The following is a 27,844-nucleotide window of genomic DNA, read 5'->3' as shown; positions in this document are numbered from 1 at the left end:
TGGCAGACACAGGAAAACTTCTTTTATTACAGATACTTGTGTCCTATTCTTTGACCACTTGCAGCTCAGTGAACTTTGTTCTGTCCTAGGTTTTTCATACGCTTGACTCAAAGTGCACTCAGGTCTCCTTCTTTCTCCCTGTCTCTCAGGCCTTTCCACAGTACCTTGAATTCCCTTCTGCATTTCCTGTTCAATACCCCCAAGCCACTATGACATTTGCTGGTAGGTGGGCAGAGCATCCCAGGGTATGAATGGTTTTTGCTAGACAACCTGGTTGGTATGTGCAGATTGCAGCAAACAATTACTAAAGCTGAGATTTCTCCCTCTTTCCCTCAGCAAATTTACTAATAGAATATTTGTTCTGTGAGTGACAATCCTCTCTAGAACTTGGAGAACTTAAACCTTTCTAAACAAACAAAATCTTGGAAAAACTGTAAACTCAAACTTTTTGAGGAGAAAAAAAACCCCCATATATAATTTAAAAAATTATTATGGAAATAAGAGAAAATGATAGAAAGACGAAAGAAGCTTAAGGAATGGGGCAGACTTCATGAGGACAGAAAACCAGGAAAAAAGGAGGATAATAACGTGTGCATTTTTTAGTTGTGTGCTGTTCCTATCTTTTCAGAACACATGCTTTTAAGAGGACTTTTTTAAAAATATGCATGCAATTTTGGTTTGTTCTTAACTAGGTTTTGTATAAACCAAAGGAGATTTGAAACCAAAAATCTAGAACTGAACTCCGTGCTTCATTACTCTCATTCAACTCACTCCCATCACTGTTTCTTCTAAGAAAAAGGTCACAGAGTGGCCTTTTCACAGTACTGGTGAAGTGGATAGACAGATAACTCATTCTATTTTCTGTGGCATGTAAGTAACTGAGGAACTACATACTGATCAGACACGTAAATTATGTAGAAATGTCATCATCAAGTCACAAGATTTCTAAATCATCAGCCTTACTTTGCTTGTGAAAAGGGTAGTGGTGTCTGTGAGAATCCATATGGGCAACATTTATAAATTGGTTTCTGCTGATTTATGTAAGATAGAGGACCTTATCCCAGTGATTTGCAAATTACATCTCCAAGGGGACCTGCAAGTTTCTTTTCCTTCACAAATACAATGATGACAAAACAACTTACGTTCAACTTGATCAAACATTACTGAGAACAAGAAATCTCTTGGTGTCATGTAATATTCTCCTTCATATTCCAATGATGCAAAATGCATGAAGCGGTGCTTTCGAAGAGACAGTCTTTCATCCATTTCTGCATGAATGACATCTTCCTTCTGAAAAAGAAAAACAATCCATGCAGAAAGATTGTTGCATTTGTAGACCAAAGTTGTAAATAGAAAGAATCCTATACCCAATCTTGATTAAACTCAATATTTTGTGGGTAGCCACAACAAGAGGCTACCAGGAATTAAAGCTTTTATGCACAGTCTTAATGAATGGTATGCTTATATGACATACAAAGTATTTTTTGGCTTCATTGAGAGCATGCTTTAACAACACAGCTGAGCCAAATTAATGGCTTGCTGTCATCAAAGGGTCCCCCTGCTTCCCACTCTCCTGCTCTTGGCTATATGGTCCTGTTCCTCCTTGTTTGCCAGCTCTGCTACTTGGACTCTTGCTGAGACAAATTCAGCTCACCAACTCAACTAAAAAACTAAACCCACCAAAGAGCAAATAGTATTCTTTCAGGTTAGTGACTAGCTCAGCAAAGGCTGAAATGTGCTCTGTTTTTGTGCAAATGATCCACTCCTGAAGTTAATTATCAAGTTGTGGAGCAACTCCTAAGATGGGAGAATAATGATGTTCTAGTTTAAATATGGGCCTGTCTTTAAGAGAAGTCAGAAAAATGGGAAAAGCAATGAAAACACCAACAAAAGAGCCAAAGATCATATCACCAAACCCAAAGATTCAACTAGTCAAGCAAACAGAAACCTTCCAACTCCACCCTTAAATATTGAGAGACTCAGGATCAAAATCATTCAAGTTGACAGCTCTACAAGTAGTAACAGCACTTACTGGCAGCAAGAGAGGACACAGACACAGTGAAACAGATGTTTACATTTTAGGATTTCAGAGAGAGTAACTGACAACAGGAAACAGGAAAACAAGAAACTCTAAAAGTCAGAACACACACTGTGTGCATTTGAACATTAATCGTGGAACAACAACTATCGTAATATATTATACTTAATTATAATTCTATGAAGGCTTCAACTTGCCATTTAATCCCACACCTGGCACCCCTGTGTTAGCATTAAGGACTTCTCAAAATACTTCACTGCATGATAGGATACAAGCACCTTGTGATAGTCAATTTTAGTTTCCCCTTTTAGCATGTTTATTTCCCTCAAACCTTGGGTTTCAGTGAAGGGGGAGAGAGAACCAACAACAAGAAAAAACCCCAAATACTCACAATAAGATTTAAAACAGTCATATTCTGATATGCAAGGAAAATAAGGGCTACTTCTAAGTATCTGAAGCCAAGATTTCCTTTGGTTTAGATAGAACCATTTCATACCACAATCACTGTCTTAAGCTTCTTACACAGTATGGAGCTTCATCATGGCCTAGAACACAAGCACACTGCTGCTGTTCAGACCTGTGTGTTCTGGAAAACACTGCTGAAAAATAAGCCTATTGTAGCAGGAACTTTAGATTTATTCTTTTTAAAACTTTGGGGGACAAGTGACTCTGCAATTGCTTAGTTAACAAGACTTAACAAACGCTGCAAATATCAAATGAATAGTTCATAGCTGCTGGGTATTAACATGCAGCATTCTTATTAAAATCATCTCCTTCTCATAGTAACATGAGCAATTTTTGCCTGACGGCAAATTTAAAATGAAAATGGAAAATTGCTTCACAGTTGTCCTTTAACTAAAATTATGGAATGAAAAGCAATCTTTCGGCACAAATACAAAATAAAAAAGTTCAGACAAGAAGTAAAAAGCTAATCCTACAACATCTTCAAACCAACTGGGTTTTCAAGTTTTTTAAGTCTTGCAGTATTTTCTGAATACTGTCTAAAGCTAAACTTGTTACTGATATCAAAGAACTGAATTTCAGCAATCCACAATTTTAACTGAAATTGATAGGTACAAATTCATATATTACCTCTGAAGAGTCCTTGTATTTGAAAAAGAATATACTCCCATCAGAATTACAATCACATGTGACTGTGGATTCATCAAACCCTTTCTTTTTGTGAAACTAGCATCCCTGATTTGCAAAACAGCCTTGGGTAACTTCTTATGAAAGTCAGCTTCAAATACTAGCACAAATAAGAAAAGAAAACCTTACAGGATGAAATGTGGCAGCTGTACCATCTCCTACTTTGTTTTAAAAGCTCTTGCAAAATTCCTGACATCCTGTCACTGTATGAGAAACTCAGCATCTGCAAAGAGCATTCTGACCCCTCTGGACATGAGCACAAGCTCAGCTAGAATAGCTACAAGCTCTTTTAAAAACTGTATCCCTCCCTCTCCTTCACTGTTGTTTTCTTCACTGATACAAATGTCTCCAAGGCTTCAGCAAGCAGGGATGCCAGACCCACCAACGACAATCGGTAAACGATGGAAATACATGGGAAGAAGTAGAGAGCTCTAAAGTTTTGAAAAAAGATTAGAAGCAAAACTCCCATTTGTTCTGAGAAGGGATAAATGAGTGAATAACTATTCTAATCACTATTCCAAATGCCTAAACAAAGATTAAATAAAAATTGCGTTTTGAAGAAAAGGCCGATTCAATCACATAAAAGTAAGATTGATCTTCTTTTGAAGTACCAATCTAAAGTGTGTATAGAAGAGCAAGCTCTCTCAACAATTCAATATCCTTCCCACTTCAATTAAATCCTGATTAATTTCCAAGTACTTTTTCCTGAGTCATCCAAAAAGGCCTTCAGATAAAAAATATTTGACATTCCTGACATTTCTAAAAACACTGTCAAAGCTCATTTTGCTCATAAAAATGCATGTATCGGGCAAAAAGCAGAGTTTTCCTCTCTAATTGTATTCCACAAAATGACTTTCAAGTAAAGACAAGTATACTGCAGGAAACAATTATGTATTTAAGGCTGAACTTCACATATTAAGGTATCTGTAATCTAACATCTCAGCGGTTTCCAACAGTGGAAATTCAAAGCAAGCTGGATATAAAAATTCAGAGAGGCAATGGGTGAGAAGAATCTATTACTATTGCTCCCACAAGATTCTTGTAAGCATAATTTAAAATAACCCTGAGATTGACTTGGGCTTATTTCTGTCTTTAACAGTGCCGTACAAGAAGAAATCAAACCACAAAGGGCTATGTGGCATTAACGGTAAGGCTTGGGCTGAAATTCCATTCTTAACTTGTTCTACTGTGTGTGGGTCCAACCAGGTCTCCAAATGCTGCGTGTTCCCACATGCTCCACAGCATCCCCACAACCACATGAACTGAGAATGAAGTTTCAGCTTTAACGTGGAATTTAGTTGCCTTTATGGTTTTATGTGAAGCCTCCAATGCCAATTTCACAATGTCCATGGTAAAGCTATGATAGTTGATGGTAAATTAGAATTTAATGACATCAAAAGGGCTCTAGAAGGATTCAAGTGTTTTGCTCTGCAGTCGACATGGCATGGGATCAGTGGCTGACCAGACACTGGCGTCTACAAGCATTACCAAAGACTGTGGTTTCCTTTTTGGCTTCCTGCACCGAGAAATGCCTAAGGGCAACAACATTACTTCATAGAATTAATTTTCGGGTTGATATAATTAATCTGTTTATCAGTCTCTTAATTTAAGATGCTGTTAAAAAATTCATTCAAATCTTTGGCTTTGATTTTTTTGGCATGAAAAATAGCAAGCTTAAGTCAAATAAAACTCTTATGTTTATTGTATCTTTGAACTTCTTTAAAAAATACATTAAATAAAAACGAAGAGTGTCATAAATAAAACCTCAATAACCCTTACCTGTGGTTTTAGTAACGCTGCTGATCAATGTGATGTGATTTTTGGTAACTCTAATTCTTCACCCATTAAAAATCTAAGTCCTTATGTACAAACTCAAATATTTACTGCTGATTATTAGTCTGAAATGACTTAAAATAGCACATATAGCACATCTCTCCCTTCAATTTCAAATTCTGTCTTCCCCTTTCATTCGACCTTTTCTCCCTTTGCACAGAATTTGGTATTTTGATGTGCTTGTGGCTTTCATGTTTTCCATCTTATTTTTTCTGCTTTTAAAATAGAATGCACTTTCCAGTTAATTTTTTCCAATATAATTTTTCTTTCTTCGCTCTATTCCTTTTCATATAATCTACTTATTTTGCCTCTTTGTATCCTTTCTTCCATCATCTATAGACCTTCTTTCACTTTCACTTTCCCTCAGGAAAAATTAAAATTAAGCTACTTTAAAATTTCTTTTTCCTTGTCTGAAAAGAAGATCAATTTTTTTTCTTCCTTTCTTTAATCTGGAACAATTAACTTGTACCACTCATTTTACCTGCTACAAGAATAACTAAACCAATGCGTGGGATGTAATTAAAATCCAGTTGGTGCCAGCAGGCTCCCTGGGAGCCTTAGGTTTGGATCCATTAATTCACACTAGATCTACAGAAGAATTTAGAAACTCTATATCAAATTCTGTAAGATGGATGAAAACTTTACAGTTAACTAGTGTCAATATTGCATCTCAATTTCAACTCAATCCATTTCAAAATGATCAAAATAACAGAAAATGCAACCTGACCTCAAACCCCGCTGCACATGTTAATGTACCCAGTATGCATGCTGAATGTGCAGAGGATAAGGCTCAGAACTCAAGGTTTGAACGTTTCATATGATGCAAGAATTGATAGATAAAAAGACTTTTGACAAGAAATATATTTGATAGAAATATGTGACTTAGAGAAAGCTAACATTTAAGATTGTAACATTTAAGAAAGCTTCTATATGTGCAAAAATAGTTTGTGCTTTCACAATAAGTGAGCCTTGTATTATGCCCAGTCTTGATCAAATGCGCCAGACAAAATGAACATCATGTTAAAGACATAAAATCAGAACCAAAATGTTCTGATAACGTGAATTGATCTGTATTATATTTTTCAATGTTGTATTTTCTGACCTTGCAGACCAAACTGCCAGCCAAGACATAAAGTAAGCCAGGGAAAAAAAAGCACTGAACTTATACAAACTTATTTCTCTGGAAATAAGTTCTAAGTATTTGAATGACTGTTTAGCAGTGTGAAACTAAATAAACAACAACATTACTAAAAATTCCAACAGTCTTGAAATGCCTAAATATGAAAAAGGTAAATGCTTAAATACCTTCTCAGGAGCTACTTTTGAGACAGAGATGAGACTGCCAAAACAAGGAAAAGTGCAGAATGCAAAAGTCTTATATCTGGCTGCTCTTAACACTGTTGATGTAAACACTCAAAAATCAGATGAAGCCCTTTCTATGCACTAACAGCTGCCACTCCTTTCTTTCAAATAGCTGCTCAGTCAGTTCTGCTGTGCTGATACTAATTAGTAAGGGTTATGTTTGAAACAGCAGCTGAACAGTTTACTTGTACATAAACCTCTGACGTTTTTGGTTTTAATTTTTCTCTCCCACTCTTTGTATTTCACTGAGTTCTGTCTAAACTGTGCATACAGAGCAGATCTACTGTTATGAGAACCCACACCAGATGGAGAATTAACTCAAATATGAGAATAATACAGAAAACAGTCTCAGTTTATATGTGGTTTTAATTTCAGCACTTAATTCTAGAAATTTCAGCCTTGGCACAGCTTGTTTTTAAACATAAGCTTAAAATGAAGTAGAAAGGTACCACACTTCTCCTAACAGAACATAATGAAGGCAGATAAGGTGCCCAAGCTCTAATAAGCCAGGGAATCAGTTAATTTAACAAACCATACATTTTCACATCTACTTGCAAGCTATCACACCGCCCTACTTACACATTCCCCTACTGAGGCTGACATAGCACTCTAACACACTGGTGCAGAAGTACTAAATACATACAGAGCGGCAGGGGGACCACATTGATGCCTCACAGGCACACACCCGTAAATGTTTTCGAATGGCTTTCTGGGAAAGCTCATCACACTGCTATTGTATTTAACTGTCAGTGGACTCAAGTGAAAAATGTGTTATACCTACTTCTCATTGACCTTTTTCAGTCAATCATTGCACATTAAAGTGCAGTTAAAATGTGAAGACACAAATACATTTATGTCTAGAAGTAAGACGAGCTAGATATTTTCGAAAGATACTATGTGCAAATGAGTAAACAATACATGGTGCTTAACTATTTGCCTCTAAAATCATAGAATCATAGAATTATATAGAATGGATTGGGTTGGAAGGGATGTTAAATATCACCTAGTTTCAAACCCCCTGCCAACCAGACCAGGTTGCTCAAATGCCCATCCAACCAGGTCTTGAACACCTCCAGAGATGGGGCACCCACAACTTACAGGCAACATGTGCCAGTGCCTCGCCACCCTCACAGTAAAGAACTTCTTCCTAATACCTAATCTAAACCTGCCCTCTTTCACTTTGAAACCATTACCCCTTGTCACATGCCCCTTTAAAAAATCCCTCTCCAGCTTTTGTGTAGCCCCCCTTTAAGTACTGGAAGGCCACTTCATCAGAGAGTTGCTCCAGCCCACTGATCATCTTTGTGGCCTTCCACTGGAGTTGCTCCCACAGGTCCATGTACATTGGAGGTCCCAGAGCTGGGTACAGTACTCCAGGAGGGGACTCACGAGAGAGGAACAGAGGGGAAGAAAGCACTCCCCTGAACATGTTGGTAAAGTTTGTTTTGAATTGCCATATCTTTATTTTATCTCCCCATTCTCAATTCAAATGATGTATGGAGTGTCTCTCAGCACACCTTCTCAGGAGTAGCTGGGAAAGGCTCTAAGCCATCTGATTTTGTTTACCCTGAGCTTGCAGATCTTTAGGATTTTCAAGTTAATAGGAGTTTACCCCTTAAGCATGCTTGTGCTGTAGAAAGAAACCATATGCCCTTTCAAATAACTTCTCGCTTTGTTTGAGTAACTCAGATAGTAGCTCTACTTCATCTGTTCTGAACTGCCTCAAGAGATAACCCATTTATTACATGGGGTTCAGTTTTAACTGCATGCCCTTCAAAATGGGGCTGTATTTGCCTGAGTTTGAGAAGTGCAGCTTCAAACCGTGGGAATTTTTTCAGTCTGACTGATGCCAACTGCATGGTGCCACGTATTTACCTGATGCTTTATAGCTTTAAAAGGTTTTTACTGTTGTAGTGCTTGGTCCTATAACAACTGTACAGACAGGGAAAAAGTTAACAGCTTTAATAGCGAGTGATTGAATGCTAGATCAGTTTTTGTTCTGAACAAGAAGACAAATTAATTCTGGATTCACTGTTTATACGAAAGAATTTAAAGGAGAAAATAAAATGTTTAATGGTAGAAGCAGTAGACTGACCTAAGCAGAAGAACATAAAGGAATGTATGTTCAAAACTGAGACTGAAAGAAGATGACAAAAAGGGGAAGTGACTTTCCAATAGGGAAAGTAAGCAGAACAGGCTCAAAAGAAATTTAAAGTGATGAAACACTGAGGGTAAGAGAGTTAGACTTGATGCAGCAGTATGAAAGACAGCCAAGGTACATAATAAACCCCAAAGTGGTTAAGTTTTCAAGATTTCATTTTCTTTTGTAATTAAACAGATGTATCCTGTTAGCATTTAATGGTTGTCTATATTTAAATATATCCATGTCCATGTATGAATAAGAGAGACTAGAAAGAAGATGGCTCATCTAATCTATTTAAGGGCTGAGAAAGAAGTGGTAAATACAATGGTACGGGAATTAAGATAGTAGGGAGTTTAGTGATAATTGGAGGAGAAAATCAAAACAAACAAACAAACAAAAATATACCAGAATTTGTCTCACAAGTTTTTTAAAACAGCTTTTAAGTGCCTCTGTCAATGATTACATACAATCTCAATAGTTCCGTACACCCTATGTTTGCAGCAATGTGCCAAAAGCATTCCTGAAAAGCCATTACGCCAGCATGGTATTTTACAGACAATGTATCATACGCTTCAAGGGAAACACTGGGAAAGAAACCGCCTCTCTGTCATCAGAGAAGATAGTCACTGGCATGATTCCGAAACAAGGTTTCAGAATACCAATCTTGTTTAAGCACTATTCTTAACATGTTTGCACATCCAAAAATGTTTTAAACAGTAGCTGAAGGCACGGTGCCATCCATAAGAGGAGATGTAGAAGAGCCTTAGATTGCTTTATCGCTCCCTGAAACACACTGTGCGCCAAGTAAATTAAAATGCAAATTCTGTTAATTTTTAACCAAGGTACTTTGGACTTGCCTTGCCAGGGAATTTTCATTACAACACTGGGACAGCATTACAAGAAATACATGCAGTGCTGCAGTTGCCAACCAGGCGAACACAGCACTGATCAAAACCAACTGCGCAGCCGCAGAACCTATGGACTTACAACTACTTCCCTACCAAAGACTAGCACCCCCAAAGCAGAAATATCCTAGGACTTCATCATCCTGGACTAAGAACTATGTTTCTGTATGGAAGAGTAAATACAACTCAAACCAGACACCTCCATAAGGCTAAAAAACGCTTATATGACACTATCAGAGAATTAAAAAAAAAAAAATTAGAATCTTAAATATGCAAGAATCATGTGTGCTAATTGACACCAGTTTCTGTAAATGAATGCTTCTAGTTAGTCAGTCTGCAAATACTTTAAAAGAAACTTGTAGTTGTTATTAATTTATCCAAATGTCAGTGTTTCCCTTTTGGAAGGCTTTGACATACAGAAAACTCAGTACAAAAATGCAATGACTGCTGGAAGAAAGTTCTGTTGGCCATTGCTCAATTGAGACAGGAGCCCTTAATTTATTTTTGATGAAAAGGAAGATCTTCAAGGTGGTGCTTTAAGACTCTTGTTTTAATTCACACATGTATTTAGTAGTGTTACAGGTCACTGTACATTATACCAGTGAACATACCAGTTGCAGTGTTAGGATGGCTTTATAGAGCAAAGTGGTATAAAAACATTTATTGCTAAAGGAATTAAGAATTTTACAGTTTGTGGTTTATTGGGGTTTTTCAAAATAAAAAACAAACAAACAAAAATACCCAAACTCACAACAAAAATTAAATGAAAACACAACAAAACAGAAGAGGTCATTCAACTACACAAGTATTTGTTACAAATATTCTGAAATTAAAAACAAACAAAAAAAATCACTGTTCAAAATAAAGAAGTGCCCAAATAGTAGGCAATACTCAAAACATACTATTCCCTTAAGGAAAAAAAAATAAAATCTAAGAATCCTAGATGTGGCAGATTGCTGGAAAGACAGGAAAACCATGTTCAGAAAGCAGCAAAATTCCTTTCTGTGATAATGTGATCATTACAGAGCTAATCACATTACTGTTCCCCCAGAAGCTTGAAAACTTCCTGGAAGTGTGTGTGTGTGTGTGGGGAAATTATAACAAAATTTTCTAAGATAAAGACACATACAAACTGAAAAAAAAAAAAAAAAAGAGAAAAAGACACATATGCTCCAGGTTCCAACAAAACTGAAAACAAAAGAAACCTAGCTGAATGTCAGGGTATACTTTTTACTCAATGGAAAAAGCTGAAAAAGTCTATCAGATTTTAATCCCCATTATATTATTAGCTATGTTACACCAAGATATCTTCTCAGTTCTCAGAGAGCCTGGTACTTAAAAAGGTGCCATAAGTGATGGGGAGTTAACTGATTAGGTTGCCATAAAAAAGACTACCACCACCAACCCTCCCAAAGCATTCAACAGCATCTGGGAAGTGTGAAATTCTTCACTTTATTTCAGTGAAGTAACACTACTAGTTAAAACTTTCACAGTGGCAAATTAATCAGAGAGTAACAACATATAGAGGAAAGAAAAGAAATTGCTTTAAAGCTTTCCTTTCTGTCTTTTTTTTCTTTTCTCTTTATTTATTAAATGGTTTGTCACACAGATGAAAAATGGCTAACAAGTTAAGCTCTTTAGAAGAGTGGTCAGAGCTATGCTCAGAGGATTTAGCAGGTCCCAGGAGGTACTGAAACAAATATCCATATGTCCTGTAAGATTAATACAACAATAACAACAAAGTCACTGCAAGCACAAGAAATGTTTATACTGTAATTAAGTTGTAAAATTATATTTATTTCTCCATAAAGCTGCTGACTTCCCTTCTAAACAAATGATTTGTTTTCTGTAGGAGTCACTGATCTTGTGACAATGTCATGTGTAAAACCTGAATGTCTTAAAACACACTATATTTTCCAATGACCAGTCATATTTTTCATAGACTTGCTTATTTTTTTAAACTTTCTACCTATGCAGAATTTTTCTTCTAAAGCATTTCCATTTGACGCAGAAATTACACATGGAAAGACTGGATGAAAAGAAACAGCTAAAACAGTCCTGGTGTGCAACTTGTTCAGAAAAGTAGAAACCACAGTGAAAGTTTTATCTAAATTCTGATATTCCCATTTCCTAACTAAACATTTTCATCAACATTAATTTCTAAAAAAATCACAATTCAAAATATTTGAAGTAAGAATTAAGAAATCTAGAATTTCCCTTATTCAAATGTCTTACTACCTCTAAATGGGACATAAAGAGATGACTGTTCAGAATGTTAGATTTACATCAGAGAAATTCAAAAGATCCCTTTTCCATTCAGTCTGTCCAATAAGAGCTATTCTAAAAGTTGAATTTGGTATGAAACTCAGTGAATAAAGTAACACTGACAAATATTTATTTTCATTGAAGCCATTAGAGAGTGTAAAACCAGTGTATTCCTGATTACAGCAGAGTTGCAATGACCGTTATTTTTTTACCAGTGTTTATAAATTCCATTCTCTAATTTTGAACTTTTCTTCTATAATGAAAGTTCAAGTATGTTTTCTCAATCCTCCCTTCAAAGCCCATCACTGTTGCACCTTCAGTGAGACTGCAAGGTCACAACACAGCACTACAATTTTCTTCTCTGCGGCATCTGAATCTAGGAAAACCCCGTACCTGGTAGGTCATTCACTTCTCTGTGCTACATTCCTCTGTACCAGAGATAAAGTGGTTTTCAGCCATCCTGGCTGCACCTTAAACAGCTTTTGCAAAGGTTGTAGTACCATTTAAGCAGGTCATCAAGCATCTGCTGATTTTCTTCTTCAAGACCTTGGTGGTTATCAGTGTTGCTTCATTTATCAAATCTGTCATTTTCTTGGAAACAGACTGTGCTATTAGCACAAACCGTAACACTTCTTTGGGAGGTTTAAAACTCCATCTCTTCTCCTCCTCTTCAAAGTTTTTAAGATTATCTCAGACTTCTTTTGCAAAATAGTTTGACTATGGCATTTAATTCAAGAAGGATGAAATTGTGTAAAACCCAAACTGAGTCAAGTGAATGCTTTGCCCAACCCTTTTCTCTCAATAAATGAACAACTTCTCAGACATCTTAAGACCTCAGGCACAGGTACATCTTTCAAAGACAGACTGCCAATTTGTAAAAGTTTACAGTAGTAACTAAAAATAATGCAAGTTAGTTTTCCCCTGCCCTGCTGGAGAAGATTCACTAGTCACCACTATAATTTAATGGTTTGAAAGCACAAATTGATGACTTCATTTCTAGCTAGTACTAATCATCAACCACAAAAAACAGATTCATTCTGGATTTATAGCACTGAAGTCAGTGGAGAGATAGGTAGAAACTAGTTGCAGGGTTATTCTCACTGTGCTTAGGAAACACCTTGTTCATTTTGAAAGTCAATGAAAGAGAAATGCACACACTACTGCATCTAGGACATGGGCTCCATAAAGCTCAAATTCTCCTTGCCTTCATGTGCATTTAGGCAGGCAGCCTTTGGGGAACATCTGCAGTGAAAAATTGGGTCCCAGGGCACCCCTTACTGCAAAGAGACATATTAATTTAACAGATACCCTGCTTCTAGAAAAGGTGTCCTAGTACCCCTTTGTCAAAGGCTCTGTAGTGCTCCATAGCCTTGACTTGCCAGCAGATTTCAAAAGCATTTCCATTCAGAAAAACAAATAAATGCACACATACACTGTAATACTTAAGCTCATGCTCAGAGCTGAACCCATGCATGTGTCTAGTCCTATCTCGAAAGTATTTAGAAAACATTTAAATATCTTCCTGAATTAGGTCAGAGGTGGTCTCAGAAGAATGGAGGAATGACTGTGCTGGGTCAGACCAAAGGTCCACCTCATCCAACATTCTTTCTCTTTCCTTTTGATCTGTGGCTGCAAGGTTAGAGCAGCTGAATGTGTCAGACATCGTACTTAAAATCTAATAGCAGTGTGTCTGCATCAATTCAAGCACTGGTCATAAGCAAATGCTTAGGAAGGAATAAAAATATTCTCTCAATATTAATCTATTTTGAGTTCAGGGACATCCTGAGCTGGATGTGATTTCTATGTATTTAACAACCCTTGGTTATATCACTTTCTGGCACTTATCCAGCACCTCCTTGAGTCCATGAAAACTTCTAGTTACTCTAATGTCTTTTGGCATGGAGTTTCACACATCTATTGCCTATTCTGAAGAATTGTACAATGGATAATAGACCCTGGGAATGTCAAGGTCATGTCAAATTATATGCTAGTTTTGTGACTGAGGCAAACTTAAATATAATTGATTATTTCTCTCTCCAGCATAGATGTTTAACACACATCAGTCTCACAATAGAGGTGAAAAAAATTCTTAAATGCAGTTTCTATATCAGTTCATAAACTGCACTAAATAATAAGATGACATCACCACAATCTTTTTCATTAATGACTTATCCAGGGACATAAAACTTTACTTCTAGGAGAAAATGCTATTTCTTTATTCCACTAACTGGTCCTTTAAAAATTCTTTTACAGGCCACTTCTTAAGTAGTTTCTTATCCGTTTTAATAAACATTACTTAATAGCTCTGCACACTGCCAAAATCCATTATCTTAAGCTGTAAATCGATATCTGGAAAAAATGCTTTAACTTCAACCTGAATATAAGCATTGTGCTTGCTATACACTTTGTTTTCTGCAAAAATGCAGCTGCACATTTCAAATTAAACTGTACATAGTTTTACACATGACTGATAAAGTTTCTCACACTTCATTGATCTCATTGATCCAGCTAGAGCAGTTTTAGGATTGCCAAACTGTTTTTAAGGTAATATCTGAAGCTCTTCATACCGGAGTGTAATGATTATGTATGCCACTCTTCTCTAGCTCCTGGAAACAATCTGAAGTCATGTTATCAAAAGTGGGTCAAAAGCAATATGGCTGAAAATCAGGTTTTATTTTATTCAGGTTTTATTATTAAAGATTAACATTTTAAAATGCATCTTTGGGATAGATTTTTTTCCCAGAATTCAAACACTAATTGTGAGGGGTGTTAACAACAGAATATATTTCTGGTATCTAAACTGCAGGGCTCCTCAGCAGGAGACTACTTCTTCCCACTGATTCCAGCATGACCTAAAGAAAGGTTCCTCAGTTAGGTATATAAAGACATGTAAATGTAGATAAGTAAAGTTGCATGAATCTCTCACACAGTACCACCTTATGGCAAACTTCTGTAAGGTTTTGACTACCCTGTGGACTATCAGGGCACACTCGCCAGGGTAACTCTATCTAAAGGAGCAGTTCTAACTCAGCATTGAGCCTGCAGCAGCATGAATAGAATAGTATGTTCCCAGAAAGGCTCAAATCTTCGTGTAGGCCAAAGATGTTTCTAACTGTGGTTAGAGCAGTGCCAAATGGCTTGGGTACGGCCTTTTGGATAGACTTTCCTTGAGACTGAGCAGGAAAGAAGCAAAACTTGCTGTCTTTCAGTCATCAAGTTTGCTGAAAGCAAGGACCCATTTGCAAGGACTCAGAAGGCAAAGGAGACCTGCATATAAATATCTTTGTTTTGCCTCCCCTAGATGCTTGAATTCTTTCTGTTTAAATTTCCAGCTTTTAATCAAATGAAGTTGGTTTGCTCTTTTTGTGGAGTCTCCTACAGGAGATGTTGCAGACAGTTCCCTCTCAGGCCATGCTTGACTTGCTTTCCCATCCTTTAAAAATACTAAGTAACTAAAAAAGGTATCACTGGCTTGACTTAGTTTCTGGCAATTCACAGTGTTTTTAGTGACCTGCTTTAAAGTGATTCTACCTATATTTAGAAATCCATACAGTAAAAGCTGCTAGTTTAAAAAATGAGGGAAAAAAACGTAAGAGGAATTTTGTTTATATTAACTGTATTATCGATCCTAAAATCAAACGTGTATACATATAAAGCCACTGTAAATATGATCTGGTTGTCGAGACTGTCTTGAATATGCAGTACCAAGTTTTTCCCGTCAACAAACTATTTTACTGACAGTTCAGTAAAATAGCTGAACGTTCCAGTTCAGTGACTAAAAGCAGATTTCTGACATGGCAGAGGAACATCTCTGGGAAGCATATTGCTCAGCCTATGGCAAGGTCACAACCAGCTTTTTACAGCAAAAGTGACACCTTGCTTATGATACCGGTGACAACATCACAGAGAGCCATCTTCATGACACATACAGTCATGAAGACAGTCTGTGTCTGTGGCAGCATTAAATACAGAAAGGCAATATCTTTGGGTTATCTTTGAGGACTGAACTGGTAGTTTAGAAGCCACCACATAAATGCCCTAAACTCTGTTCTAACCAACATTTTTATTAGTGACTTGGATGATGGAAACGGAAAGGGAAGTAAAACTGAAAGTGCCGGGTGTGTCTAGAAGACATGATCTATAAGGAAAAACTAAGAGAAGACCTTTATACCAAAGATATCAAGGTTGGTATTTAATTTTGAAGTCCTTCACATTCTGCTTCTGCATGCTGTCAGGAGCCACCTAAATCTGCCTTGCCATAAGCAAACCAGTGTCTGTTCTATGTCATTTCACCCCAGCTGAGTGAAGAGGCACTGTCACACCCTGGTCAGATTATTGCTGACACACAAACCCTCCCAAGATCTCTTTTACCATGCACACCCATACTGTTACCTATTACATTCTGGTGGTCTGGAAGTCACTGGGAGCTGACAAGAAAGAGTCGTCTGTCCTTCACACAAATACAATACTATCAAGCACTCAGTGACTGGCTTTAATGAGAAGCTACCTTCCAACTTGCACTAAATTGCCATTCAGAGGCAACAGCAGAAGCAGCACTACCATTCACACTGTTTTCATTCTGTTGTTTACAAAGCTCCCAGGCTTCATAACTCTCCTGAGCTCCTCCACTCCCTTGGTAATGTATATATAATGTATATGGAATCTGGGCACCTCCCTGGGAGGTATTCTATTCCAGGCTCATGAGTATCTACCTAAAAAGTAGAATCACACGACCAAATACTGAGTTCTGGGCTCTGTTGCATACCTCCACAGAAGCCTTGAGAAAGAAATGGCCCCAGCACATCAAATACAAAGACTACAGCAGAAGACTCATCACCTCAACTGTGTGACAATAGAGAAGCAGCAGTTGGGACCAAGTAGCTCCAGAATTTTTAAAGCAGGGTATCAAAATAGAAAAGGTTTCCCAGAGAAGTTAACAAATTAACCCAAGTTTGATAACTTGCTTTCTCAAACTTCAGTCCAGTGACCCACTGCATTTGCTTAGATCCAAAGATGCAGATAGCTAAGTTCAAATCTGTGGAGCAATTTTCTCTACAGGACTGAAGTCTATGGAGTTATCACTAATGTATTCACATGCTGTCTTGCTGCTCCTGCAACAGCTAGCTAGGCATTAAGAGCTAAGCATCCCACCCAGCCAAGTGCTGAATCCTGAAAAAATGGGAGTTTTATCACTCAAAGTAGTTTAATTGCTTTAGCATATTTTTCATGTTAACTATAATTTTACCACTTACATAAACCCTAAATGCCATATTTTTTAATATGCTAGGCTTTCTCTCCCCAATTCTTTTAATGGAATAACCAGCACTGACAAAATAGCAAATGCTCTAAAGCATTTCCAAACCTGTGGCAAACTGTGCAAGTGCATCATTATCCTGAAATGGCATTACAGAAGCACTAAAGGGGCAGCCTTAACTTCTAGTTGCAGAACTCTGAAATACAGAAAAGCACTGGCAGAATGAACACAGTATTCCCAAAACACAGCATGAAGAATTTGAGTGCTCCCCAATGTACTTAAAACCAGTCTTAGCAGACAAAGAAGCATAATTTATAGATAAAAACTATGTGCCCCTGCTTTGCCTCCCTAGTTACAAGCCATAATAAGTCTGAAAACTATGATTATGCAAGTTGCATACCTTAAGAGGAGAGGGAAGTAAAACAGCTTAACCTGCCTGCCTTCAAATTTAAAAACCTCAATCACAGATTTATCTGTTTATCATTCCCTTTAATTCTCTTCATGAAGTCTATAGAATTTATGTATATTTTGTATTCCAACAGACTTTCTGAAATAATAATTTATTCCAGATCCTTATCACTTTCAACATGCAGTTCTAAGTTGTCCATTTCTATTTCCCCGTTTTTAAGATTACTCCCAATTTTTAATCTTGCACAGAGAAAAGGACATATATATCTGTTTTACTAGATGATCTTTCCTAATCTTTTACACATAAAATATTCATCTTTGTTACTGCTTTTGCACTCTTTCCCAGACAATATATTCCTTGTGTGGCATGGTGACCAATACTATATACAGTATTCCAGATGGAGCCTAACACTTCTGTAACTGTATCACCTCTTATTTTGTATTTTATCCCTCTGATACAACCTAGTAACTTACTTTCTTGCAGCTGTGCATAAGCCTCACAGTTTCAATGATTTTTCCACAATAACCTTCAAATCCTTTTCCTAGTCAGCGTGCTGAATGATTGTTCCATTGCAGCACACACTGCGTTTCCTTTAGTTTCTTGCTCCCAGACTAATTATTTTACATTTTTCCACAGTGAACCGCATTTGCCAGCTGCTGGCCCAGTCACCCAAACAGTTCTAAATCCTTTTATATCTGATTGTATTGTTCCTAATTCACTGTTCAGAATTTTACTACAAAAAGGGTGGTGGGGAGGATAAATCTCTGTGCACAAATATACATGACTTATATGGGGGCCATATGCATGTGATCAGTATAATTAATCATATGGTTTTGCAATCTATCAGGCAGCTTTGCCCACCTCACTTGCATTTTTCCAATAATCCATCTCTGCTGGGACTACTTTGACCACTCCACACTTCTGAGCAGCTTCATACAGCTGTCATGAAAAAAAACTGCCACAAAACCCCCTTTTACTTTCCCAAATGTAATCCTGCCACTTCAAATCACACTTACCTGAAGTTCAATATTCAGTCTTAATAGCCAGAAATATTATGTCTGGGATCTGGGACAGGTTCATGGCTTCTTTCTCTGAATCCTTGAGAATGGAGGTGGGAACTAGGTTCACCAAACATTCACAAACTCTACCTAAGCGTACAGCAAAACAGCTGTTTCCAGATTCTATATGCAAGAAAACTATCAGTACTTCAAATAATACCACTGTGTGTCGCAAGACAATTTTTAGTAATATTTCGAATATTTTAATTTTCCTTCCTAATTATACTACTGATGCAATGTTAAAGGAATCTCTGCTCATCTCACACCAACAGCAACTCAGGACACTGATGACTCAGTGTGCATATGAGAAAAGGGCAGATAAATCATAAATCGCTACCACTCACACAGTCTGGTCTTTCTGTACATTTTCTCCTTCTTTAAAAGAAGTCCTAAATCACCACTTCCTCATGAATTTTTAAACTCTGGAAGCTTGATGTAGAATTTTGCATTGTATTAGTGCAACAAATATTTCCATTTCAAAGCTTGTGGAGTTACAACTCATAGTTTAAAAGATACCTTACCACCTTCTACCTCAATGGGCAAATTACTGAACTCATCTAGTTGCTGAAAGCCTCCAGCATCACTATCTAATCATGCTTTCCTTTCAGTGGGAAAGAACAAAGTTGAAGCATTTCCTACTCTTCAGGCTATTGAGTCAGAGAATATTTTAGCAGTCCTACAGCATCTGCTACTCTCCGTGCTAAGCTCAGATAAAGCTTTAACAGATCTTGCAGGTTTCCATGATTTCTTCCATCCAATCCTCATTCTCTGCCTTTAATTCCTCTTTCATAAAACAATATCACTGTTGAGACTATCAAAGACATGTTTTAAAGAACCATAAATTGTATGTCTGCAATGACATGAATGTGGCATTAAAAGAAAATTATTTTAAAAGAATAAATACTAGTTAAATCTAAAACCTGATATAAACTTTTACTGATTTGCTGACAAAAATGGTGTGGGACATGAACTAGCTTTGAAGACTGCATGCAGTGGAGCATCAGCATTTGTCAACATGCTAGTTCTACCTACAGAATAATCATCAACTCCCAAACTAAATGTGCTCTGCTTTTTATTTCTAAAAATTTGAAATGGTAGCCCATGCTTAAACAGATTGAAATAAAATGACTTTAAGTTTTTTAGTTTAATTATTTCTTCTAGATTCTGCCAGAAATCCATTAAGGCTACAAAATCTGACTATAACTCTTGTCAATTGTCTGATATTGATGAAGCAGTATTCTCCTGCATTTTTGTGAATTTCAAGTAGGTTTTGGTTAGTTGGTTTTTAGGTTTTTTTTTTTGGTTGGTTGGTTTGTGGTTTTTTAGTTTGTTTTTTTTTAACAGAGGAAAACATGAACCAACACTTCAATGTTTTATCAGAAAACACTAAATATAAGTTATCTTCAAACAGAAGAAGATTCAACCAATGAACAGAGTTGTCCATTGACTGGTTGACTTCTCCTTTTCACTCTCTCTCAGGTTACAGACTGCAAAGACCATTTCACCTGGCAGGGGTACTGAAGGGTTCCAATAGTGCCACTTTCTTGATTACTTATGGTGTTAAATTAAAGTACAAGAATTCCCAAAAAGGAGTTGAAAGCCATATTGAGGCAGAATTCCCACTAGAGAGAGATAGATATAAATTAATTTCTCAGAAAATGAAATATAAGAAAAGGAGATACAGTCAGTAGCTTCTGGCCACTGCAGCAGACAAGAATAAATTAGTTTGTTTGAAAGTAAATTTTTCTTTGCATGTCAAACAAGATCTAAGCAAGGTCATATGGGAAGAAAGACAGGTCACTAGCTCAAAACCCCCAGAAGGCTGTTCACAGCTCACTGTCCACATGCTTGTGACAAATGCCCAGATCTAGACTAAAAAGTGAGAACTCAGTTACCTTAGAGTCTTCCTGGCTTCAGTAGAGAATGATGGATGTCTCACTCCTCCTACTGTTTGGATGCCTGACATTTGATTTATCCTCTGATAAATCTATGTCTTCCTTAACTCTTTCCTAACCAGGTGTAGTGAGAAATGAGGCACAGCACAAAAGTTGGCAATAATAATCATACATAACCTATGGCTCACATGAGTAACTCCAACGGCCTGGAAAAGGCAGGAAATCCTTGTTGAGGAAAATAAAAATATCCAGCACTATCACTTTGTTGCCATAATTCAGGAAAAGACTAGACGACATCTAACATCCAGGTCACAGCAACCACAGCAGTTATAGCTCTGCACATAGGGAAGAAAATGGGAATGCCTATTCCAACCTGCTCCTCCATTAAAAACTAGTTTTGCTTTTCTCTATGGAAGTGTAAATTGAGGATGCATCCTAGAAGCAAGCACTAGTCAATTATAGATAAATCTGGTTAAACCTGAAAGGAATTGTATTAGGAATTAACACTGTCCTCTACTTTTCTAATCTCAAACTTATAAGAAACACCAGAAAATCCTGCACTAACTCCTATTTTCATTATCCAGAGAAAATGAGTTTTGATTTTTCTTTCCTTTTTGTTTTAAACTTATTTTGAGGTCATATACATGCTGTGTTCTCTGAAAGTCTAAAATAAATATAGAAAAACTATATGTTGACCTCTATGATTATTTTGGTTAAATCTAAATAGTAGGTCTTTCTCTCTTTTGTAATTAAGATGCTTGATCATGAATATAACCTCTCTGACTAAAAGGCTGCCTTCATTTTCATTATTTTACACTGGAACTCAGAGTAAACACAACTCTATCAAGGCAATCAGCTGTGATTCCAAGCAATGTGCTGGATGATTAAATGTTCCATTTCTGACCACACAGCTGGAAGTGTGACCATGACCCATCATACGACTGTAAAAACACATTTCAGCAGAACATGCAGATGATGATTGTCCTTCCAAACCTGAACATGTCAGTGGACTGACACAATTACAGCCTGCCATCACTGCACCCTGCTGAGCACTACCTCTGCAGGGACTTGAGCAATGAAAGGAAGAGAAACCCACTGAGAGATGGATGATACCACTGCTCACTGCCCCACAAGAGTTATCCCTGCCTCAGCTGTAGCAGAACCCATGCATGCTCCAGACACTGGGTTGCACCAGTCATCTCACACTGTCTTTTTGTAACTATGAACAAAGGAGCAGTACAGACTTCCAACTTCTTGACTGACTGACTGACTGAAGGGCTTTTTCAGGTCTGGTTATTGTGAGAGAGTGCTCCAATGGTATTCACAAATGCAGTGAAAACATTCTGCTGTTACACCTATGTCACTATCAAAAAAGATGCACTTACAGCTTTTCTGGTAAAGAATCAACTGCTTTAAATAGGATGCTGTTGAAAGCAAAATAACTGGCTTTTAAACACCTCACTTGCCAGGACACTAGCTTCTACCAAGCCCCTGAAAGTATACTCACCTTCATTGAAGTATTGGAACATGTTCACTGGAGATTATGTATTAGGATGTACCATAATGATTATAGTGAATAGTGTATCTTGCTTTTTAGCTCATCTTTGACAATGATAATGCATTTTGAAGTTTCAATATCTGACAGACTGCATACTGCAGAAAGCATGCCTTCCTTCAAAGTCCCAAAGGACAAAGCTAAGACTGACATTCTCATTGTGTTTAAATTCCATTCTGTAGCCAGAAATGGGTGAAAAACCGGATAGGAATTGATTCTGTGTTTAGTATAATACTTTGCAAGCACACCTCCATCTTAAAAACCAAAAACTCCACAAAGTCAAATGAGAACAGTTATATTAGATTGAGGCAGCAGGGGAGGAGGGGAGAGGAGGTATCTCCATATACGTCTTTTCTGCCTTCTGAAGCATTTCTAGCAAAAGCAGAAAAATAAGAAAAATTAAAGAGTGGAGAGAAATAGAAAAACTAGGAACATTAATTAATAGTATTAGAAAGGACCTCTAAGGCCTTTGCTTATCTTTTTCATGAACTACTAGGTACATCCGAAGAAAATACAGGCAACAGGGTGAGTTTACATGTGTTCAAAGCACAATTATCTTGTCTGATCAAGCCTGAGGCTCCTGGGGACTTCATAAAAAAAATCATCTGAGTCATTATTGGACTTGCAATCTCTCTAGTTCCTTTGATCAGCAATCACATAGTTATCACCCACACTTATATGTTCAGCATTCAGAACTCAATTTAAATGATGAAAAGAGACCACCCGTTCTTGCAGATTTATGCTTTCAGAAAATCTAGAAAAATTAAAGATAAGCAGAGCATTGCTTATGTTTATATTTGGATATTTTCTTCACAGTCATAGAAGATACAAATGAATGCCAGAGTTTCTGCATTATCTATGGAAAAGATGCTCTCTTCAGCTGAAAAGACAGAGGTGGTGTTATACCACATCTTTTGCAATAAATTGCTACTTAAAATGCAATAAGCATTTCACTATTTGGTCACATTAACAAGCTATGACACTATAGCTTTCAAACTTCATTTGAAAGAACTTTATATTGAGAAGTAAGCAATACTTTACCAATACTAATAGTATCGGAACTCGAAAATAAATCTCAGGTAACCCTCACAATAGGTGGTATAAGAAGTGATTAGGGTAAAGCAAACACTGAGGAGGAAAGAAAGATCAACTACAGGAAGTGGTATCAGGGGACATTTTCAGACAGACATGCTACAATACATCTCTCTGCATGAACACACAGCCTATGGCAGTGCTAGAGAGTGAGATATTTTAACAGAAAAGGGTGAGCTGTATATTCTGAATTTGTTGGCATTGAAGTAGAACATTTAAATGCTGAATTAACTCAATATAGTACTGAAGGGCCCAACCTGACACATGTACACCACAAGTGGTAGTAGTACCATTTGAATTGTGTAGCTGAAGCTTTTTCACACTGGCAGCTGCGACCCATCAACAAATCAGGGTAAGTATAGGTGCATGAGTTTGTAGTTCTGAATTTGAAGGTTAGGATGCTGACGGGATGAAGTAACAAGTCCCTCCTGCAGATGTACACAGAACAGTATAAAGCGAGAGTTCCTCCTGAAGCCACTGGTATCTGAGTTTTCATTGGTATGAATTTTAGGGACCTTTCATGTAGTGAAGTACATATTAGAAGACACTGGCAAGTAATTACTTCAATATTTTCATGCAGCAAAAAGGAAAGCAAACATTTCTCATACATAGCAACAACAAAGAATTTCACTCAGCTAGGAGAAGTAACAGCAGACTGTTTGTGATAGATACAACCCCAAGCATGAGTGCTGAGAATGTGAAAATCAGTTTTGCTGAGTTTTGTGAACAGTACTTTGAGAGCATACATATCAGACATTGGAGAGATTCTGCTACATCCTCAGTTATATATGATGTCTATCTAAGAACAGTTTCTTTATTAAATTGTTATGCAACCAAAGCAAAACAGCATAAATTTTGTTAGCAAAGAGTTAAGTCTTCAAATGCAAAACTTACAATGCAGTTACAATGCAGAAAGTCTGAAAAAAGCAAGCAAAATCTGGAAATAAATGTGAAGCCACTTTTCTCTGAGCATCTGCTAGCTAGATATGTTGAGATCCTGCCTCAAAAGGTGGTCCATGCTGGAAAGACAAGAAGATCAAAGTTCCTTTTGACACAATTACACCCAGGCTTGTTGAAAAGGACTCGAGAAGAAGCAGCACATCTCACAGGTACTGTCTCCCCTAAATGAACTCAACACATTTTTAATTTCCTGCAAGTGGAAAAAAAATTACTAAAAAATCCATTCTGATGGACACATAGCAATGGTCCCTGCCTCTAAAGAATACAGGAAACTAAGTTAAGTATGAGTGAAGAACAATAGCTATTTTTCAAACACATTGTGAAAGGAAAATAGGCAGATAAAGACCCAGTTTGGAAAATTAAAAACAAATTTAAAAAATCAGACTTATGTGCCTAACAGACACTACTGTGCTCCAAGAGATCAACATCCTTTCCTCCCTTCCTTGCAAATAATTTTATACCTGGGAATTGTTAGCACTATTTTCACACTACTTAAAAGAATAATGTGAACGCTATGCTCTAACGGAATAAAAACTTACTAAACTACAGAACCTGGCAATTAATCAACTGCATATGTGATATATTCTTTGGTAAAACAGAGAAAAAAATATTTTGCTTGTCATCAACAGTAAAGTGAATTTCCACACTGATGAATCACTCCCCAACTTCAATATTGAAAGTTGGCTTTCTGAATGTCTGATAGGAAGTATTTAATTTAAATATTAAAGTGTAAACTTGACACGGCACTGCACTAACTTGAAAAAGAAAATGTGTCAACTTTAATGATATGGTACACTCCTAGAAACTAAAAATCTCTAAGAACTGGGACAAAATGCACCTCACCACAGCAGAGGCTATTTCATAATTTGACATTTCAGAACAGCAGCTTGTGAGAAGTGGATGCAAACTTTCTACAAATATAGCATCTCACTTAAAATGAACTAAAATAGGACACCGGTTAAAGTCTATTTCTTTAAGGATATTTGTGATTTAGTTCATCTTAGCAGGAATAATCTAAAGACCAGAAGTCAACTGCAAGCCCATACAACTGGTTCTTGAAAGACAAATTTCAGGAAAAAGCCACTGATGTGTCTTTATAATTCCCTCAAATTACTAATGGGATATTGTAGCTTCCCTTATTTTCAGTACCCTGCAGCAACACAGTTACTTTCAAAGAAAGTTTACTTAATTATTCTGAGTTACATGGCAAATTAAAAACATACAAGATCCCTCTGCTAAGAGTAATTTTTAAAATATCAAAGCACATTTTCAAACATGCACACTTTATTTTTGCACAAAAGGAATGAAGCTGCATGTCACATATAACCTCCCTTCCCTCAGAAGCATTGTTCTCCAGCACAGATCCATCAACTCGTGAACAAACTGAAACTACATTAGTTTTTGGACAATGAAGGTGTGTGAGATTTCTTTCGGTGGCTCAGACAAGGAGAACTGGTTTTAATCTACAATATAAAATATCTAAAATGCATGCTATAAAAGCCTTTTACTTATACTAACATTTATATCTGTATCGTGTTTTATTTTAAAATAAAGTTGTGTCAGTGGAGTCCTTTGATCCTTCTGTTATTAAGAGTTAAACTTTTGCGCTGGTGCCTTGCATACATTTCAAGCATGTTATGACTACCGTGCTATTGAACTACACAGGGATTATATGGGAATTATTAGAGGAAGTGTGATCTTTAAAGGAAAAGCAAATACTCAATCGCCTTTGTAGAATTGATTTTTAAGGTTCAGGTGGATTTCTTTTCTTTAAACAATTTTCAACATATTGATCTTGACTTAGATTCACAGAAATGATCTGGTAAAACAAACTTTTCTTAAAGTTAGTTAAGACTGAGGTACAGTGAAAGTGCACTGCAGACTTATCTATCAAACAAAAAAATTATGCAGCATAACTAAAGGGAATATCAATACACAAATCTGTAAAATGAAGGATTTTACATATAGTCACAATTATTCTAGAAAATAAGTCCATTTTTTTGCTTATGATGGAGTAGAGATGCAACGCACTACTTAAAGTACTATTTATTCTGATTTTACAGTCCGTTGATGGTTCAATTTCTGCTATGAGGTTGTAAACATTAGTGGAAGGAACATGAACGCTATGTATTTATTTCATCTTTAGGACAATGTTAGCCTAATTGTCACCTGTCAGCAAAAAAAAGAAAAAGTAACTAAAAAAAAACAGGACAAGTACATTTAAATTCACCAATAGCAAGGTTCCTTGAAAAACACTTCTTGTATACTACAGTCCAATTTACCAGGGATTGGTTTATTGTAAATTTTTTTTGCAACTGTTGGTCAGTTACTCCGTCCATGGCATTAACATATCTTAGAATGACAGAATTATGTAAAAGGAACCCTTGGCCCCAGTTAGAGATTAAGTAGTCATGTCATACTCTTTCTATTCTGACACCTTGAGAACTATTTCAAAGCCATTCCAAATCCATGCTAGGGTTTTAAATACAGAGTGCTTTCAAAAGCCATCTGCAGAAGAAAGAACACTAGAAATAAGTCAGATAGCTATTTTAAAAATTTCTGTGATTATTAATCTTTAGGCACTCACAAAAGGCTTCAGAAAAGCTCAATCCGAACAGTTATTTACAAAATAATTAAAAAAAAAAATCGTACTCAATCTAAAACCATAAGCACACATCCATTTTGATAACTGAAAAAAGTAAAATATCATTTAACAACCCTGTATTTATATGTTTATTAGGGGTTACCTCAAGGCTGAAACTATATGATAGCAGAATCAGTGCCCACAATTTTGTTCAATATTGATTAACTGGAAAGGAATGCTAGAAGTAAATCAAGCCCTGCAACTAACTTAACCCAACCTTCCCTGAGTAGATGGGAACAAAAGGTAGATCCTTAAATTAGTAAGAAAGGGATTATGCTAAAGATATTTCAAACAATAACAGACTTTTTTATTTCAGATTTTAATAAAATGAACCACTTCTCAGTTTATCTCCAGCAAGGCTCAGGCAATCAGAGCTATTTTATGGTTTCCACTGCACTAGTACGTGAGTGCAACTCATGGGTGGGAGTCACCTCAGACTTAACACCAAGCAGTTCTCCTCTTCTATTATCACATCTGTCAAAGCCAGTTGTCACACACCCTAAGGCACGGAAATCAGTTGTCCAAAGATTAACAACTGTTTTTCTTCAAAACACAGGCCCCAGAACAAACCTGCAATACGTCATTTTTTGATGGACCACCTCAAGAATACCCTTCTAGGTAACTGCAATAGCAAAATTACACGATAACCAGAACACAAAAAATTACTTTCTCTATCATCTGAACGAAACCTACAAACTGCCTCATTGATTTCTACTGCAAAGGCAGTACTCCCTGATACAGTCCTGCTCTAAGGTCAGCTCCCTAGGCACTACAACAGATGTGCAAAATACATCACCTTGCTAGCACAAGTAAAGAGCCCACAGCCCAACACACTCAACTACATAAAACCAGGAACTTTATCCCTTCTGCTCTGAGTAGAGACACTCATCACATCCTAACCAGCCCGAGGATACTGAAAACACTGCCAGTAGGAAAAGATCTTATCTTCCAACAGGACACAGATATTGCACGGTAACTTCATGCAGTACAAAATTTCTGTCTCACATTCTTCCTGCAAATGTATCAAACTGTCCCATGGTGAAAACCATACAAGGTAAAAAGCATCAAAGAACAACCAACACATACTTGGAAAGGGGAAAAATTGTAGGTATGTTTTCCAAACCCTACTCTTATGACCTTTTCAGTCTTACCTAATTAATTTTCAGCAGCAAACCTCCCGTGATTTCTGGAACAGAAAAAAATCTTGCAAGAATTAACCATCTATGTTGCCACAATAATCACCATAAATGCCTCCCAACACAGATTCATAGTTCTCATTTTC

The 27,844-nt window shown here is 36.8% G+C and overlaps 1 protein-coding gene across 2 annotated transcripts in view; it reads right to left on the bottom strand.

The window, feature by feature from the left end:
• The window catches only part of MICU2 (mitochondrial calcium uptake 2), a 142,130-nt gene that overhangs the window by 62,422 nt on the left and 51,864 nt on the right, over positions 1-27,844 (bottom strand). For both annotated transcript variants that reach the window (XM_027677181.1, XM_027677180.1), the window contains exon 2: positions 1,143-1,290. In XM_027677181.1, the coding sequence (XP_027532982.1) occupies positions 1,143-1,266 (124 nt within the window). In that variant the 5' untranslated portion in view covers positions 1,267-1,290. The remainder of the gene's footprint in view (positions 1-1,142; positions 1,291-27,844) is intronic.

Source organism: Neopelma chrysocephalum, unplaced genomic scaffold (assembly GCF_003984885.1).
Source record: "Neopelma chrysocephalum unplaced genomic scaffold, ASM398488v2 Primary Assembly neopelma1_43, whole genome shotgun sequence".
Classification (NCBI taxonomy): domain Eukaryota; kingdom Metazoa; phylum Chordata; class Aves; order Passeriformes; family Pipridae; genus Neopelma; species Neopelma chrysocephalum.
Note: the sequence above shows the minus strand (reverse complement) of the source record. Positions and strands in the feature narration are given on the sequence as shown.